Raw genomic sequence first — 13331 nt, forward strand, 5'->3', positions numbered from 1 at the left:
TACCATTGCAGTCTCCTTGGGAACGCAGGAGGGGTAGTGGGCAGTTACTGTTTCTTGAATGAATAAATGAATGAGTTCAATTAATTTTCAGAGTCAGCCAAAATGTACTTTTTAGCTTCAGGGGATTTCATCGAGAAAGGTTTAACTGGTACCCTGCACCACCTGCCCGTGAAGGACAGGGCGTCTACAGGCCCCCACCCAGCTCCTTTCCAGAACAAGGGGTCACGTACCAGGATCTCCATGGTCTCTCGCAGAGCCTTCACCATCTTTTCATAATCTTCATTTTGCTTCTGAGACTGGGACAGCAGAGTGGAGAGCTCGGTCACCCTGAAGAGAAGAGCACGGCGTTGTCACCTGGGCGGCCCACTAACGGGGACAGAGCCACTGCGCAGTACACGCCACCCCCAACACAGGCACTCCCACGGCAGCGCCCCCAGAGTCCCAGGTGCCCCCAGCCCCTGCACTCCCTGAACACGGCAGGACACTACAGCTGTGAACCGGGGGGAAGCCGAAAGCCACTCAGACACATGCAGGGGTTTACCACATCTCAGGGCCGGAGCACGTGTCTGGGGGCCTGAGAGCTGGAGGGAAGCCCCGGCCCAGGCCCTTCCCGGCCCCGTCTGATCTTGGAGCCAAGCACCCTGAAGTCAATGAGAACACCAGAATTGCCACATGGGACAGTCCCAAGGTCCCTCCGGCCCAAGGTTTTCACACGGATAGGGAAAAAGGAGGGGTGACTGACTTGGGGGAGGTCATGGTCAACCTCCTTGATATTAATTTCCAAGATCAGGAAAATCACCATATGTTTATGACTTTAACACTATGTCCTGGAGCTCAGCACCTGGTGTTACATGGGCAGCTAAGTAAATATTTCTTGAAGTAATGTCACCCAGGAGTCTACATTTTTTTCAAGGTCTTAATAATAATTTATTCTGTACCAACTCTAAGTGCCTTAACTCACTGCATGGTCATTCATTTAATTATTACATCATTTGACATTTATTGTCTACTACATGGCAGATGAAGTGCAAAGCACTAGAGACACAAAATTTACTTAGTCTCAGTCCTGCTTCCTGGTGCCTTCACAAGCAAGCAAAACAAACTGTAATTTAGGGACCCCACCAGCAGGTGGTGATACAACCCTGACCATGGAGCATAAGTGGAACTTTGCCCAGAGATTCAAACGAGCTCTTGGCTTCTGTCTTATCATCACTTTTTCAAAAATCTATTTTATTATAATCCGAAAAATAAAAACACCTAACCAAAAAATGAAACTAAATAACCAACAAGATATAATGAGATCAATGCTGTATCAAGCAGGTCAAAATACCACATCTGGGCGAAGTGATTTACCAGGCCACTGAGGTCAGAGAAGGCTTCACAGAAGAGGTGACACTTGAACTACCTCTTAAAGGATAAGGCAGAGAGAGAAGGGAGGGAGGCATTGCAGGCTAAGGTCGGCATGTACAATGGCAGCGCAGCATGGAAGAGCTCGGCTGGTGTGGGAACGGCAAATAGTCTGGTGCTGGTAGAGGACAGAGTGATAGCTAGCTCCGTGAGTCAACAGGCAAGAAACTCGGCTGCAAGACACTCAGAAACAGCAGAGGGCAGTGACGTGGCCGCCACTGTGGCACTGGGTTTCACACTAGACTCCCGGCACACCTCTTTCCCCTTGCATGGGAGGACTGCCCTTCACGTCTCCTTCACCTTTCCTCCTCCACCTATCTCTGACACCCTGCAGGAGTCAACGTTCCATTCCCATGCCCTCAGTGACCCCCTGCCAGGACCACAGCCATCTCACCGATCCTGAAGCTCGGCCTTCTCCAGGTCACCTTGACTCCTCAGCTGCATCAGCTCCTGGCTCCTCTCATGGGCCTCCTTCTCCAGCTCCTGGGTCTTGGCTAGGAGCAGCAGCAGCTGGGCTGGCTCACTCCCATCCAGTCTCCCAGGTCCATCCGATTCCCGAGGCTGTGCTCCCACAGTCAAGCGCAGGCAACAGGTCAGTAGGGATCCTGAGAGCCTCACGTGTTCAGCCTTGAGCTCCGTCAGGTCTCTGAGTGCAGGCAAGGGAAGAGCAGACTCCAATAGGAACCAGGCAGGGAAAGGAGTGTGGAGGTTGGGCCCCGGGAGAAGCAGGTCTGGGAGAAATCGTCTGAATCCAGTAACACCATTCCTCCCCATCAACCCACCTACTCCCCCTCCCACAACCCCAGCCTTCTGTCATGGACCCTCTTCAACAGCAGCCCACCCTCCTAGGTCAGAATGGTAGAGGCAAACCTCCTCCCTTCTTAATGCCCCACTAACCTGTCCGTGGCTGACTTCATTTCCAGGAAGTGGCGTCGGAAGGTCACCACCTCCCGCCAGAGACCGAGAAGGCGACCGTGCTCCCCTTTCAGGTAGCCCTTGAAGAACTGTGTGTCCAGAAACCCCCGTCACACCAAAGGGCAGAGGGCTATCTTTTGCCAACACAGGAGTCTCGGATTCCTGCTGACTACTGGGGGGGAGGGAAGGAGGAACTCACAGGAGATAGCTTGTAAGTGGGTGTCTAGACTCAAGTTGTGCTGAAGAGCTTAATAAAGCTAGCAGGGGGATTCAAGAGGTCCAAGGGCCTGGGGTTATGTGGCCTGGATTTTTGGCCTGCCTTCCTCTGAGCTACATTAGAAAAGGATAAACAGTAGCTGCTCAACAAATGGGATCTATTACCACTATTACCAGACTTACAATAAGGATTAAATGACACAACATATGTAAATCACCTAGCATAATACCTAGCACAAAGAGCAAAGGCTCAGAAAACATTAGTACCCATTAACTGAGATCTGAAAACTCCCTACAGTCCGCATCTGATCTTTCTTCCCCCTTCAATTCCAACAGCCGCCTCCTTAGCATCTATACTTGTAGACCTGCCCACGGGAGCCAGTAAGCTGTCAGATCCAAAGAAAACCTAAGCTAGTCACTTCCTCAGGAGCAGAGTTGCTTTGAGTGCCATGTCATCTGCCAGCAAAACCTCCACTAAGCAGGTGAGGGCAGAACTAAGCTGACGGCCCAAGCAGGGCAGCTGCCAGCGTGAGTGGTAAGGGTGGTCAGAGACTTCGGGATGACAGCCCGGCTTCCACCCAAGCCCTAAAGTAAACCCCTCCCAACGATGACCAGGGAAGTGCGCAGAGGCCCCGCCCCCTGGCCCTCCTACCTCCTGCTCCATCCGCCACTGGCTCTCCTTCCTCATTAGCTCATCCCGGGCTCGGCTCCAATCTACTGTCAGTTTGTCCACATCTTCCCGAAGCGCTTTGTTTACCACGTCAGCTTCTTCCATGTGCAGCCGAAGCTGGGTGTTCACCTCTGCTAGACTCTCACACCTGCGCTGGGGAGGCGTAGGAGCAAGTGCAAAATAAAGGTCTGGTCCAGCCGTGGACTTCCTGGAGTCAGATGACAACCCCTGGAATTTTCCATTGCCAGGATTGGAGGGTTGAGGCCGAGAGCCCGTGGTTGCAATACATGTTAGCCCTCGGGACAGAGGTTTCCCATCAGCCTTCTCCACCCACTGGCCAAGCACCCGGGCCAGGGAATCTGGGGTCCATCACCTCTGTTGCTCCTCCTCCAATCGGATTAGCAGCTGTTCCAGGTTTGGCTCCTCCAGGTTTTCCCACCTCTGGGGGATTGGTCCCTTAGTCAGACCGAAATGAGCCATGTTTACCTCCAAAGGGAACATCACTCAGACCAATTCCCTGATGCTCCCTTCTATAGATGCTGCTTTTTAAAAAGTGTTTCTCCCCTTTGCTAACATTGTGCTTCTTTTCTCAATCCCTGGGTCCTGAAAGTAAGTCCACTGCGTCCCTCTCTCCAAAAGTGAACCTGTGACTTCTTCTGAAAGGCAGCATTTGGCAGTGCAAAGAACTTTCAACCTAAAAAGCATGAGCTATATCTTGAACTGATGGCCTTGACTTCTACCACCCTAATTTTTGGACCCTGGGAAGTTACTTAACTTTGAACCACAAAATCTTCAGCTAAAAAATGAAGGTGATCTCATTCCCCTCTGAAAGCTGCTTTGTAGATTAAGTGACCATAATTATATGACAAGGCCTAATGGTGCCTGAGTACAGAGACCAGTACTCAGTAAGTTTCGGTTCTTTCCCTCCTCTGAGAGGACTTTTCGGTGGGGAATGTGAGACAGTGCTGAGAGGGAGCTGGAACAAAGGCCAATGAGCCTTTCAAAGCCAGTTCTACCCAGCCAACGGCACATACACAGCCCTCTGGCACAAACATGTTTTTCAGGCCCGCAAGGGCACATCTCTCTACGACAGATAAACACTGACACCTTCTGGAGGGAAAATGCATTTCTTCCCTCTGATTCCACAACCTGCCAATCTGATTAAGTCTCCTGAAGCTGCATTTTGTCCTTAGAGGACCAAGGGTTGGAAACCGACAGGCTAGGACTAGCTAGGTCCACCGAGGGCATCTGTGTGATAAAGTTCCTGGGGGCTGAAGAAAAGAAAGCTCCTACCAAACACGGCCTTATCACACCCAGCCTGCCCCTCTCAGCAGGTGAAGCCTAACAAGTGTATTCACTGAGGCCTCCGGGTTGGGGGGAGCACAGAACAGCCTCACTCACCCCAGTGGCTTCCAGCCGCTTCTCCAGCTCTTGGCACCAGCCCCGGTACTGCAGCACCTGAAGCAAACAGAGGGGGATGTGAGCAGCAGGCACAGCTGGTACAAACTGCCTGAACCAAAGGCCCTGAGAATCCCAGGCAAACCTGCTGTGAACAGGCGACTAGGTGGTGATATTGAGGTAAGGCCAGACGTTGTATAACTTCTATGTGGGCAGCAAAATAACACTTTCTCTACATCTCTTGTATGATGGGCAAGATCACAGGCTTTGGAACCAGAAACCCCATGGTGGGTCCTAGCTCCAGACTAGGGGAGCAAACCTAGGCAAATAGTTAACCCTTGTGAACACCATCTTTAAAAGGGAGATAATATATATCTCATGGAGTTTGGGGAGCCTTAACAGAGAGGCTGTCTGGGGCATTCCCACCACATGGTTCTGCCTCCTGCAACCCTTACCCCAGCCCACCTCAGTACCCAGCTCTAAGAGGTGTGCTTCTCTTCACCCCTCTGAAAGGGCAGCTGCCTCACCTTGGCCTGCAGCTTCCTCACAAGGACTGCTTGCCTCTGCTGGGCCTCCTGGGAGCTCTTCAGCTTCCGCCAGGAGGCTGCCTGGTTCTCCGCCATCTGCTGCTGCAGCGCCAGCACCTGCTCCTCCAGCACCAGCTGCAGTGACTGGGGCTTCATACTGTTCAACCCAGGGCCTCCTGTCTCCATGGAGGCACCAGGCAGATGCCCACAGGCCCCTAGGCAGCCAGAGGCTGTTCGCTCCCAGTAGGGTCTCTAAGCATTGCTGTGCCACTTCAACTTCCTCCTGAGCGGGGGACCAAAGCACACAGTGGGGTTAAAAGGACTGTCTCTGCCAGACTCAAATTCATTCAGCAAATACTCATTAAGTCTGACAAAGCTGAGCTGGATGAAGTAAATAGGTTCCTCCACTACAGGACCTCTCAGAGCCTTTAAAATGCTAAGATGCACCTCCGTCTGTATGGGGGGCTTTGATGAGCATCATCTCCTAAATTTATTTGACCATGAAACAAGTTCACAGGGCTAGTGTTTCCTGGCATGCCTTTTGGAACTCTGCACTAGGCCAAAAGGATGAGGAAGCTGAGGTTTAGAACAATTAAGCAATTTGTCCTAGTTCATACAGTTGGCATTTGGTTGATTAGGGATTTGAATGTCAATAGTCTGACTCTCTGACAAAGAAATGCAGGTAGCAGGTATGTCAGGCAGCGGATCCGACAGAGAGAAGGAAGAAGGACCCAGCTTCAGCAGGATGGCAAACGTTCCACCCCCACCAGGAGCTGGGCCAAAACAGGGCAGGGAGCCGCCTGCAGGCTGGGAAGGCCCACCTGCCCTGCGAGCTTTAGGTACATCCAGGAGAGGGGAGGCACGGTGCTTGAGAAGAGTTCTAGGTGTGAGTCCGGGCTCTGCCTCTAATGGGCTCTGTGACCTTGGGCATGCCACTCCCTTCGAGTCTCCTTGCCCGGAAATGAGGGATCCCAGCTACATGGCCTCTGAGTTGCTTAGGCCGGTAAAACACATCCAGTACCCTGGCAGGAGGGAGATAGGCTAGAGTTCTCGGAGACTCCCACCAGCAGGGTTGAGAGATATCTGTATTTCCAACCACCTAGCAAGAAAACGGCCCCAGAGCCTTTAATGAATCCGCTGTTAACCTCCCACACCCCAGCTGGAATGTTACTTCCCATCATGTCCCAGACACACACACACACGGTATTCTACCATATAGATATTATAGAATAAAAATATTTTATATAGCACATATATAGAGAAAATATAATACCTATATCACATTTTGTCATTATTTGTCCATCTCCTCTACTGATCTGTGAGTGCCTCAAAGGCAAGAGCTGATTCATTTCAGTCATTAGCAGCTTCTCGACAATGCCTAATGAAGACATGCGGGTGGGCCTCACTCCTGGCAGATCAAAACCCTTGGCCAGAGGTTACAGATGTGGCCTGATGGCTCTCTTCTGCCTCTGTGTGGCCCATACAGGGAATTTTTAAGAATTCAAATCAGGGGCTGGCATTTACCATTGGGAAAATCCATATCAGGGGCTGGCATTTACCATTGGGAAAATCCATATAAGAATTCACATTTCTGAAAAGTCAGAATAGTTAGTGCCCCTTGACCCACAGTCCCACAAGGCAACAACCGCCCGCAGGTGAAGTGTGGGTCCCCTTTAGTTCACCAGGCTCCGCCCCCTCCCCAGCCTACTCCCTCCCTCCCTCACATGACGGCACATTTCAGTTGTCCTTTGTCACTGCACTTGTGCCTGTGTCCTTCTTACAATGGAGTTACAGAGAAGAACTCAGTTTAGTAGTTTACATTGCCTCCCAGGCAACTGCGGAGCTTGTACCAGGCAGTAAGGAAAGTGCATCGAGTGGGAAGTGCTGAGCGGCACCCAGGAAGGCTTAGTGGCACCCAGACCCCAGGCTGCCTCTTCCTCGCCTGCCAGGTTAATACCGTAGCCTTCCCGTTCTACAAACATCTTCCTTTTCTGCCCTTCCTTTCCACCCGGGCCATGTCAACCAGCTCCCACAGCTCTAAAACTCTGGCTCGATCTCTGTACTCGTTGGAGTCACAAACTGCTGGGAAACAGCTCTCCCTGTCAACACATACCAACAACAAGAGTAGCTGCAAGTTGCTCTAAGGGACCTGAGGAGCATTTTTTTGCTTCTAATACCGTGAGGACCGGGCTAGGCTTGTGCACACAGTGGGAGTCTCAGAAGCCCCAAAGCCTCCCGTACCCTCTTTTGAATCCCCACCCCTCAAATGTGAGGTTGAACCTAATGAAAGTGCCAATATGTGCCTGTTTTTAAAACCAGTAAGAACGATAATTTCATGTAGCCTAACATCTGTATAAGCAGCCATGCCAGTTCCCAGAATCCTCTTTTAGGATAAGACTGCTGTTAACAGGTACATGTTATTTGAGATGATAGCAATACTTCAGTAAAGAAATGGTTATATGATCATTTTATCTTAGCTGATAATTACATACTCTACAAGTATTTAATTTAAAAAATTTAAAAATTTAGTCTGCCCTGGCCGGGGAGCCCAGTTGGTCAGAGCATTGTCCTGATATGCTGAGGTTGCTGTTTTGATCCCCAGTCACGGCACATACAAGAGTTAACCAATGAATGAATAAATGGAATAACACATCAGTTTCTCTCTCTCTCAAAGCAATAAATAAAGAAATAAATTTATAAATTTTGTCTAACCCTCCAATTTTACAAGAAGCTTCAAGTCTACAGAGATGAAGCAACTCGTTTTGTTCCCATTTTATTTATATGTCCCATTGACCTCAAAAAATGAACTGAAGTTGCAGCAAATGTACCACATTACTGTAAGATGCTACTCATAGGCAAAACTGGGTGCGGGGCATCGGGGGACTCTCTGTACTATGAAATGTTTCTGTAAATCTAAAATTGTTCTGAAAAAAAAAAGTTTATTTTTAAAAATGATTTGCAGTGTTTTATGATTCAAACACACAAACAAAAAATCCCCATAAAACTGAAATTCCCTACAGCAAGAATAAAAAGAAGGAGGGAACAGAGAAAAATTACATCAGGCATCTTTCCGAAATTGAGATTTAGCTCGGTCTTCCTCAAGATGCAGTTCAGCACCCTTTTACAAACAGGCTGCCGGAGCAGCCAGACAATAAACTAGCACACCTCCGAAAAAGGTAGGTTTCGGTGTCTCTCAGAAAAGGAAAAGGTCAGTAGTTGGCAAATGGTAACAGACTGGATTGCACTCAAGTGGGATAATGGGTGTCACTGTGCTCTGTAAACTGTAAACCACTGAATAGACATTGCCATTACTGTAGGGAAAGGAAAAAGAATCGCTTCTTTCATACATTAATGTATCCCATAAACACTCTCATGAATTTCAGGTCACTATCAGGCAGTCTGTCCACCAGCGATACTGAAATGAACAAGACCAACTTCCTACTTTTGCCAGGAACCAGGCTGAGAAGGGCAGTCATCTCTGAACCCAGGGTGGACAGTGATAGAAGAGTGACGTGAATTATGTATTTAGTCTCCCCTCACTCAAAATACTCCAAAAGAAATATTTAAATAAAGTTTAAAATACAAGCAATACCACCTAAACTTGGAGTAGGGGTGCAAATTCTGCCAGGACTAAAATGTGGACTGCTATTAGCTATTGTTAAATAGAGTTTGTCACTTAAAGCAAAAAAAGGAAAACTTGAGGGTATAAATGTTTTATTTCCTGGGCAAAGAAAGCATATGTATTTGTTTGCAGAGACAATTTGTTTCTTACTGCAGAAAAAATATGAACATGCAGCTCCTTATATAAACCTCTTTATGTGAGGCCTCTGTCTCTCATCTCCCACGTCTCTGGTTTCTCCCCTCATTCTCTTTTGCTGGCTCTCCTCATCTCCCCAACATCTAGAAGCTGGAGACCCCAGAGCTCAGGCTTCAGACTTCTCCTCCATCTACCTTTATTTCCTAGGCAATCTCAATCCATTTCAGGACTTTAAATACCATCTAGCCCTGCCCAGTATAGCTCAGTTGGTTGGAGTGTCACTGGGTAACAAAGTTTGTGGGTTTGATTCCCGGTCAGGGCACATACTTAGGTTGCAGGTCTGATCCCCGGTCCAGGCACCTATGATCCCAGGTCTGAGAGTGTTTGGGAGGCAACCAATCGAGGTTTCTCTCTCACATCAATGTTCCTCTCTCTTCTTTCCTTTTCCCCGTTCTCTCTAAAAGCAATGAAAAAAATGTCCTTTGGTAAGGATTTAGGAGGAAAAAAAAAAAAAAAAAAGCACCTATACACCCATGATTCCCAGTGTTATATCTCCAGCCCACATCTCCCTCTGGAACATACCATTGCTGTAGTAAATCCAAACATCTATTTAACTTCTCTGCATAGACGTCTAACAGGAATGTCAATGTTAACTCGTCCAGCCCTGGCCAGTGTGGCTCAGTGGGTTGGGCATCGTCCTACAAACCAAAAGGTCTCCGGTTCTATTCCCCATCAGGGCACATGCCCAGGTTGTGAGCCGGGTCCCTTGTTGGGGGCATGCAAGAGGCAACCAGTCAATGTTTCTCTCCCTCCCGTTCTCCCTCCCTTCCCCTCTCTCTAAAAATAAATAAATAGAACCTAAAAAAAAGTTAACTTGTCCAAAAGTGAACTCCTGCTCATTCAGTCTTCCTGGTTTCAGTAGATGGCAATTCCATCCTTCTGGTTGCTGAAGCCAAAGCCTTACAGTCATACTTCCTCCATTTTCCCACATGCTACAACCAATCCATCAGTAAATCCTGTTGACTCTTCCAGGTCCCATCACTTTTGACCTCTCACCACCACCATCATGAGCCAAGCCACTCTCTCTCGCTTGCTGTGGTGGCTTGAAGGTGTGCCCATAAATTCTTTGATACTTCTCCCTTCAAGAGGTGGAGCCTAATATTCTCCCCTTAAGAGTGAGCTGGAATAAAGTTAATGAAGTTGAATCAAGTCGAAATGACTTTCCGGACAAGATCATAAAAGGCACTACGGTTCTCCCCCCATCCCTTCATACTCTCTGCTGTGTCCCGAGGACACTCAGACAGCCAGACCTATGAAGAGGCTCAGTGACAGGGAACTGTCTTGGCAGCAGATCAGCCATCAGTTTGACTGCAGTCTCCTGGGAGATCCTAAGCCAGAAACATCCAGCTAAACTGCTCCTGGATTTCCAAGCCACAACTATATGAGATAATAAATGATTGTTGTTTCAAGCTACTAAATTTTGGGGTGGTTACTTGCACACACACAAAAAAAATAGATAATACATCTGGATTACTGCAAAAGCTCCCTAGATGGGAGTGATGTTTCCAACTTTGTTTCCAACATTTGTTTTTTCTCAACAGAGTAGTCAAAGTGATCCTTTTAAAACAGTGACAGATTATGCCGCTCAGAACCCTCCAACACACTCAGAGTATAAACCATGATCATTAAAATGGCCAACAGGGTCCTAGTTATTTGATCCCTGCCTCCAGCTGTTTTAATTCCCATTCTTACTGCTACAACCATGCAGCCCTCCTTGCTGTTCACGCTTGGAACACACCAAGCTGAACACTCATCTCAGGGCCTCTTCCTCTGGTTACCTTCACGATTCAGGTCTCAGGTCTCTGTTCAAATGTCCTTAACCATCCAAAATAAAATACACCACCCTTCACGCACCCTTTACACAAGTTTCTTTGTAATTCACCATGCCTTATCTGTCCCTACCAGCTTATTATGTGTAATATACCTATCAGAATGTAAATTTCCCAAGTGCAAGAACACTGTTTTTATTGACTGCTGTATTCCCAGATCCTAAAACAGTGCCTGAATGAATATAAGGACAGTAGGTAACACGGTCCATATCACCAATGGTCTTGCAAAATGCTGACTGTTCTATAACCTTCTAAAATGTAAAAAACAGATCATGTAGTTTCTACAGCATTTTAGTCTCTCAAAACAATTACTGTAATCTTTATTTTTAAAAAATACCCTTTGAGATAAGATTATTGTTCTTATTTTACAGAGAAGAAAAATGAGGTTCAAAAAATGGAAAGGATATTAACTGGTCAGTGGCAAAGATGAAACCCCAAACTGCTTCCAAACTCTGTGCCCTCTCCATTACTTCAGTTGCCTCCTAAATCATGAAACACGCAATCACAGCTCTGTAAGGCACACTTCCTAAAGGGTCTGAAATGATGAGGCCTGCAGATCTGATAGAAAAGGGGCAACGAAAGGTAGAGTGTGACTGAAGGAAGAGTAGCAAGTTCTAGCCTTGGTTTTGTCATGAACTCTCTACATATTTAGGAATGTCCATTCTCCTTTCTAAGCCTTCTCAATAAAATGTGCTTAACTGGCCTCCATAACTGGAGGGACTAACGGAGACCAATTCAACAGAAATTTATCACACCAAAGGCCCTCTACTGAAATTATCACATGCTCCTGGGACAACCTTGAATTCGTTTCCCAGCTCCACTCACTCAGTTGTAAGACTCTAGGCAAATTGATCGGAGTGCCGCAACTTTCTAGTGAAGTGGGAAAAAAAAGTGAAGATAAAGAATCCACCTTATGGAAATGGGCTTTTAACATGTAATGCATTAAGTAGCACCTGATATTCTGTGGCTATTCAGTAAATATTTGTTATTATCACGTGTTAGTCTCTGGGATATAGAGATAAAAAAAGGCAAATCATAACGCCCCAACAAGTGCATGGACGTAAAATACGGCAGAAGCAACTGCAAAAACAAAACAAAAACAAAAACAAAAACAAGCAGCGAGATTAACTGCGTAGCAAGGTTGGAAAAGGTTTCCTAGGAAGTGATAGGTGATATAGGAGAAGAATAGAGTTCCAGAGTGTGGAGGCGGGTGGGCCGGAGCTTTCGGACAGATCACGTGCAAAGCCCCAAGGGCAGAGGGAGCGACAAAATTCTGGGAGCCGGGAGCTAGATGGGCTGGAGAGCGCAGCGCCTTATCCTCACAACCCTGGGTTCCTAGGCTGTTGGGAAAGACGCTCTGGAAAATCCCTTTCTGCGCGGACCGGAGCCCAGAGTGGTGGCGAAAGCAGACGCGGAGGCAAGGAGCCGGGAGCCCTAGGACAGGTCCCAACCTCTCTGTGGGCCCCGGGGTCCTCCCAGCGAACCGGAGGCCGCAGCCCGAAAGTGATTCCCTAAAGCGCCTTAGCCCGGCGGGTCTGTGGGCCTCGGACCGTTAATCTGGGCACCACCCACCCGCTTTTGAGGCCCCACCTCACCACACTCGGCTCCGCCGATTCCCAGACTGTTCCTCCGCGCGGCAGCGGCTGAAGCCGCAGCTATGGCCTAACTAGGGGCTAGTGCCCACCACCGGACTGGGTCCCGGACCCCGCCCCCCTAAACTCCCGCCCTTTCGGAGGGTCCCGCCCCCCGACTTGTACGCCTATGGGAGGACCGCACCGCCTTAGGCTCCTTCTTCCATCTTGAGTACTGGCAGCCGGGTTACTGGAGTGTCATATAGGAAAGGCAGGGCTATATTTTAAAAAGTAAGATTTCCTAGGTATAAATGGCGACGGTCAGGGTTGCTGGATTCCAGCAAGGGGGGGTTTGGTAAAAGAAAAACTTGCCTTTAATTATCCCTCTTTTGGCTTCGACATTACACACTGCGCGTGTGTAGTCACCTGGTTCTAGATGCGCCTGCGCACTGCTCCACCCACCAGCGTACAATTATCAAATGCTTGAAGAATAAGAGAACCCGTTCCAGGATCGCGGTGATACCTGCAGGGCAACCAGTTGTAGAGTTTTGTCAGTTTCAGACCTCCAAGCTGCCTGAGGCAACACAACACTCACAGCTAGTTAGTGTCGTTTGAATACACAGCATTGTTTTCGCCCAGGTCTTTGCACAAGGTGTTCTCTTTGCTTGAAAGTCCTACTTCCATCCGGAAAACTGCTCTTTGTATAGTCTTCGTGAACCTGACTTTCTCTAGGGGATTCTTTCTTTTATGACCCTAACGTTATTCCCATAGCGTTTTGTGCATAACTTAGCAATGCACGTTCTTACAAGTTGTAAATTACATTTACCTTCTACTCAGGTTATAAGTTTTTAGTCGGGATTTAGAAAAAAACTATACCCCCCCCAAAAAAAAACAACCCTGGAGAACTTAAATATTTTATTTATTTATTTTTAGAGAGGGGGAAGGGAGGGAGAGAGGGAGAGAGACATCAGTGTGCGAGAG

At 48.1% G+C, this 13331-nt stretch overlaps 1 protein-coding gene across 8 annotated transcripts in view; it reads right to left on the reverse strand.

Moving 5' to 3' along the window:
* CEP250 (centrosomal protein 250) overlaps window positions 1-12489 on the reverse strand; it is a 41848-nt gene extending 29359 nt beyond the window's left edge. For 3 of the 8 annotated variants that reach the window (XM_045832940.1, XM_045832934.1, XM_045832942.1), the window contains exons 1-9: window positions 12375-12489; window positions 9218-9347; window positions 5134-5416; window positions 4610-4666; window positions 3582-3664; window positions 3191-3356; window positions 2305-2411; window positions 1802-2053; window positions 231-327 (exon numbers count right to left, since the gene is read on the reverse strand). In XM_045832940.1, the coding sequence (XP_045688896.1) occupies window positions 231-327; window positions 1802-2053; window positions 2305-2411; window positions 3191-3356; window positions 3582-3664; window positions 4610-4666; window positions 5134-5319 (948 nt within the window). In that variant the 5' untranslated portion in view covers window positions 5320-5416; window positions 9218-9347; window positions 12375-12489. Of the gene's footprint in view, window positions 1-230; window positions 328-1801; window positions 2054-2304; window positions 2412-3190; window positions 3362-3581; window positions 3665-4609; window positions 4667-5133; window positions 5417-9217; window positions 9348-12369 lie in introns of all 8 variants that reach the window. The other 5 variants (XM_045832938.1, XM_045832935.1, XM_045832939.1 and 2 more) reach the window with 5 other exon arrangements.
* Window positions 12490-13331: the final 842 nt, after the last annotated feature.

The sequence above is a fragment of the Phyllostomus hastatus genome, unplaced genomic scaffold (genome assembly GCF_019186645.2).
Source record: "Phyllostomus hastatus isolate PE091 unplaced genomic scaffold, TTU_PhHast_1.1 phas_contig_17, whole genome shotgun sequence".
Classification (NCBI taxonomy): Eukaryota; Metazoa; Chordata; class Mammalia; order Chiroptera; family Phyllostomidae; genus Phyllostomus; species Phyllostomus hastatus.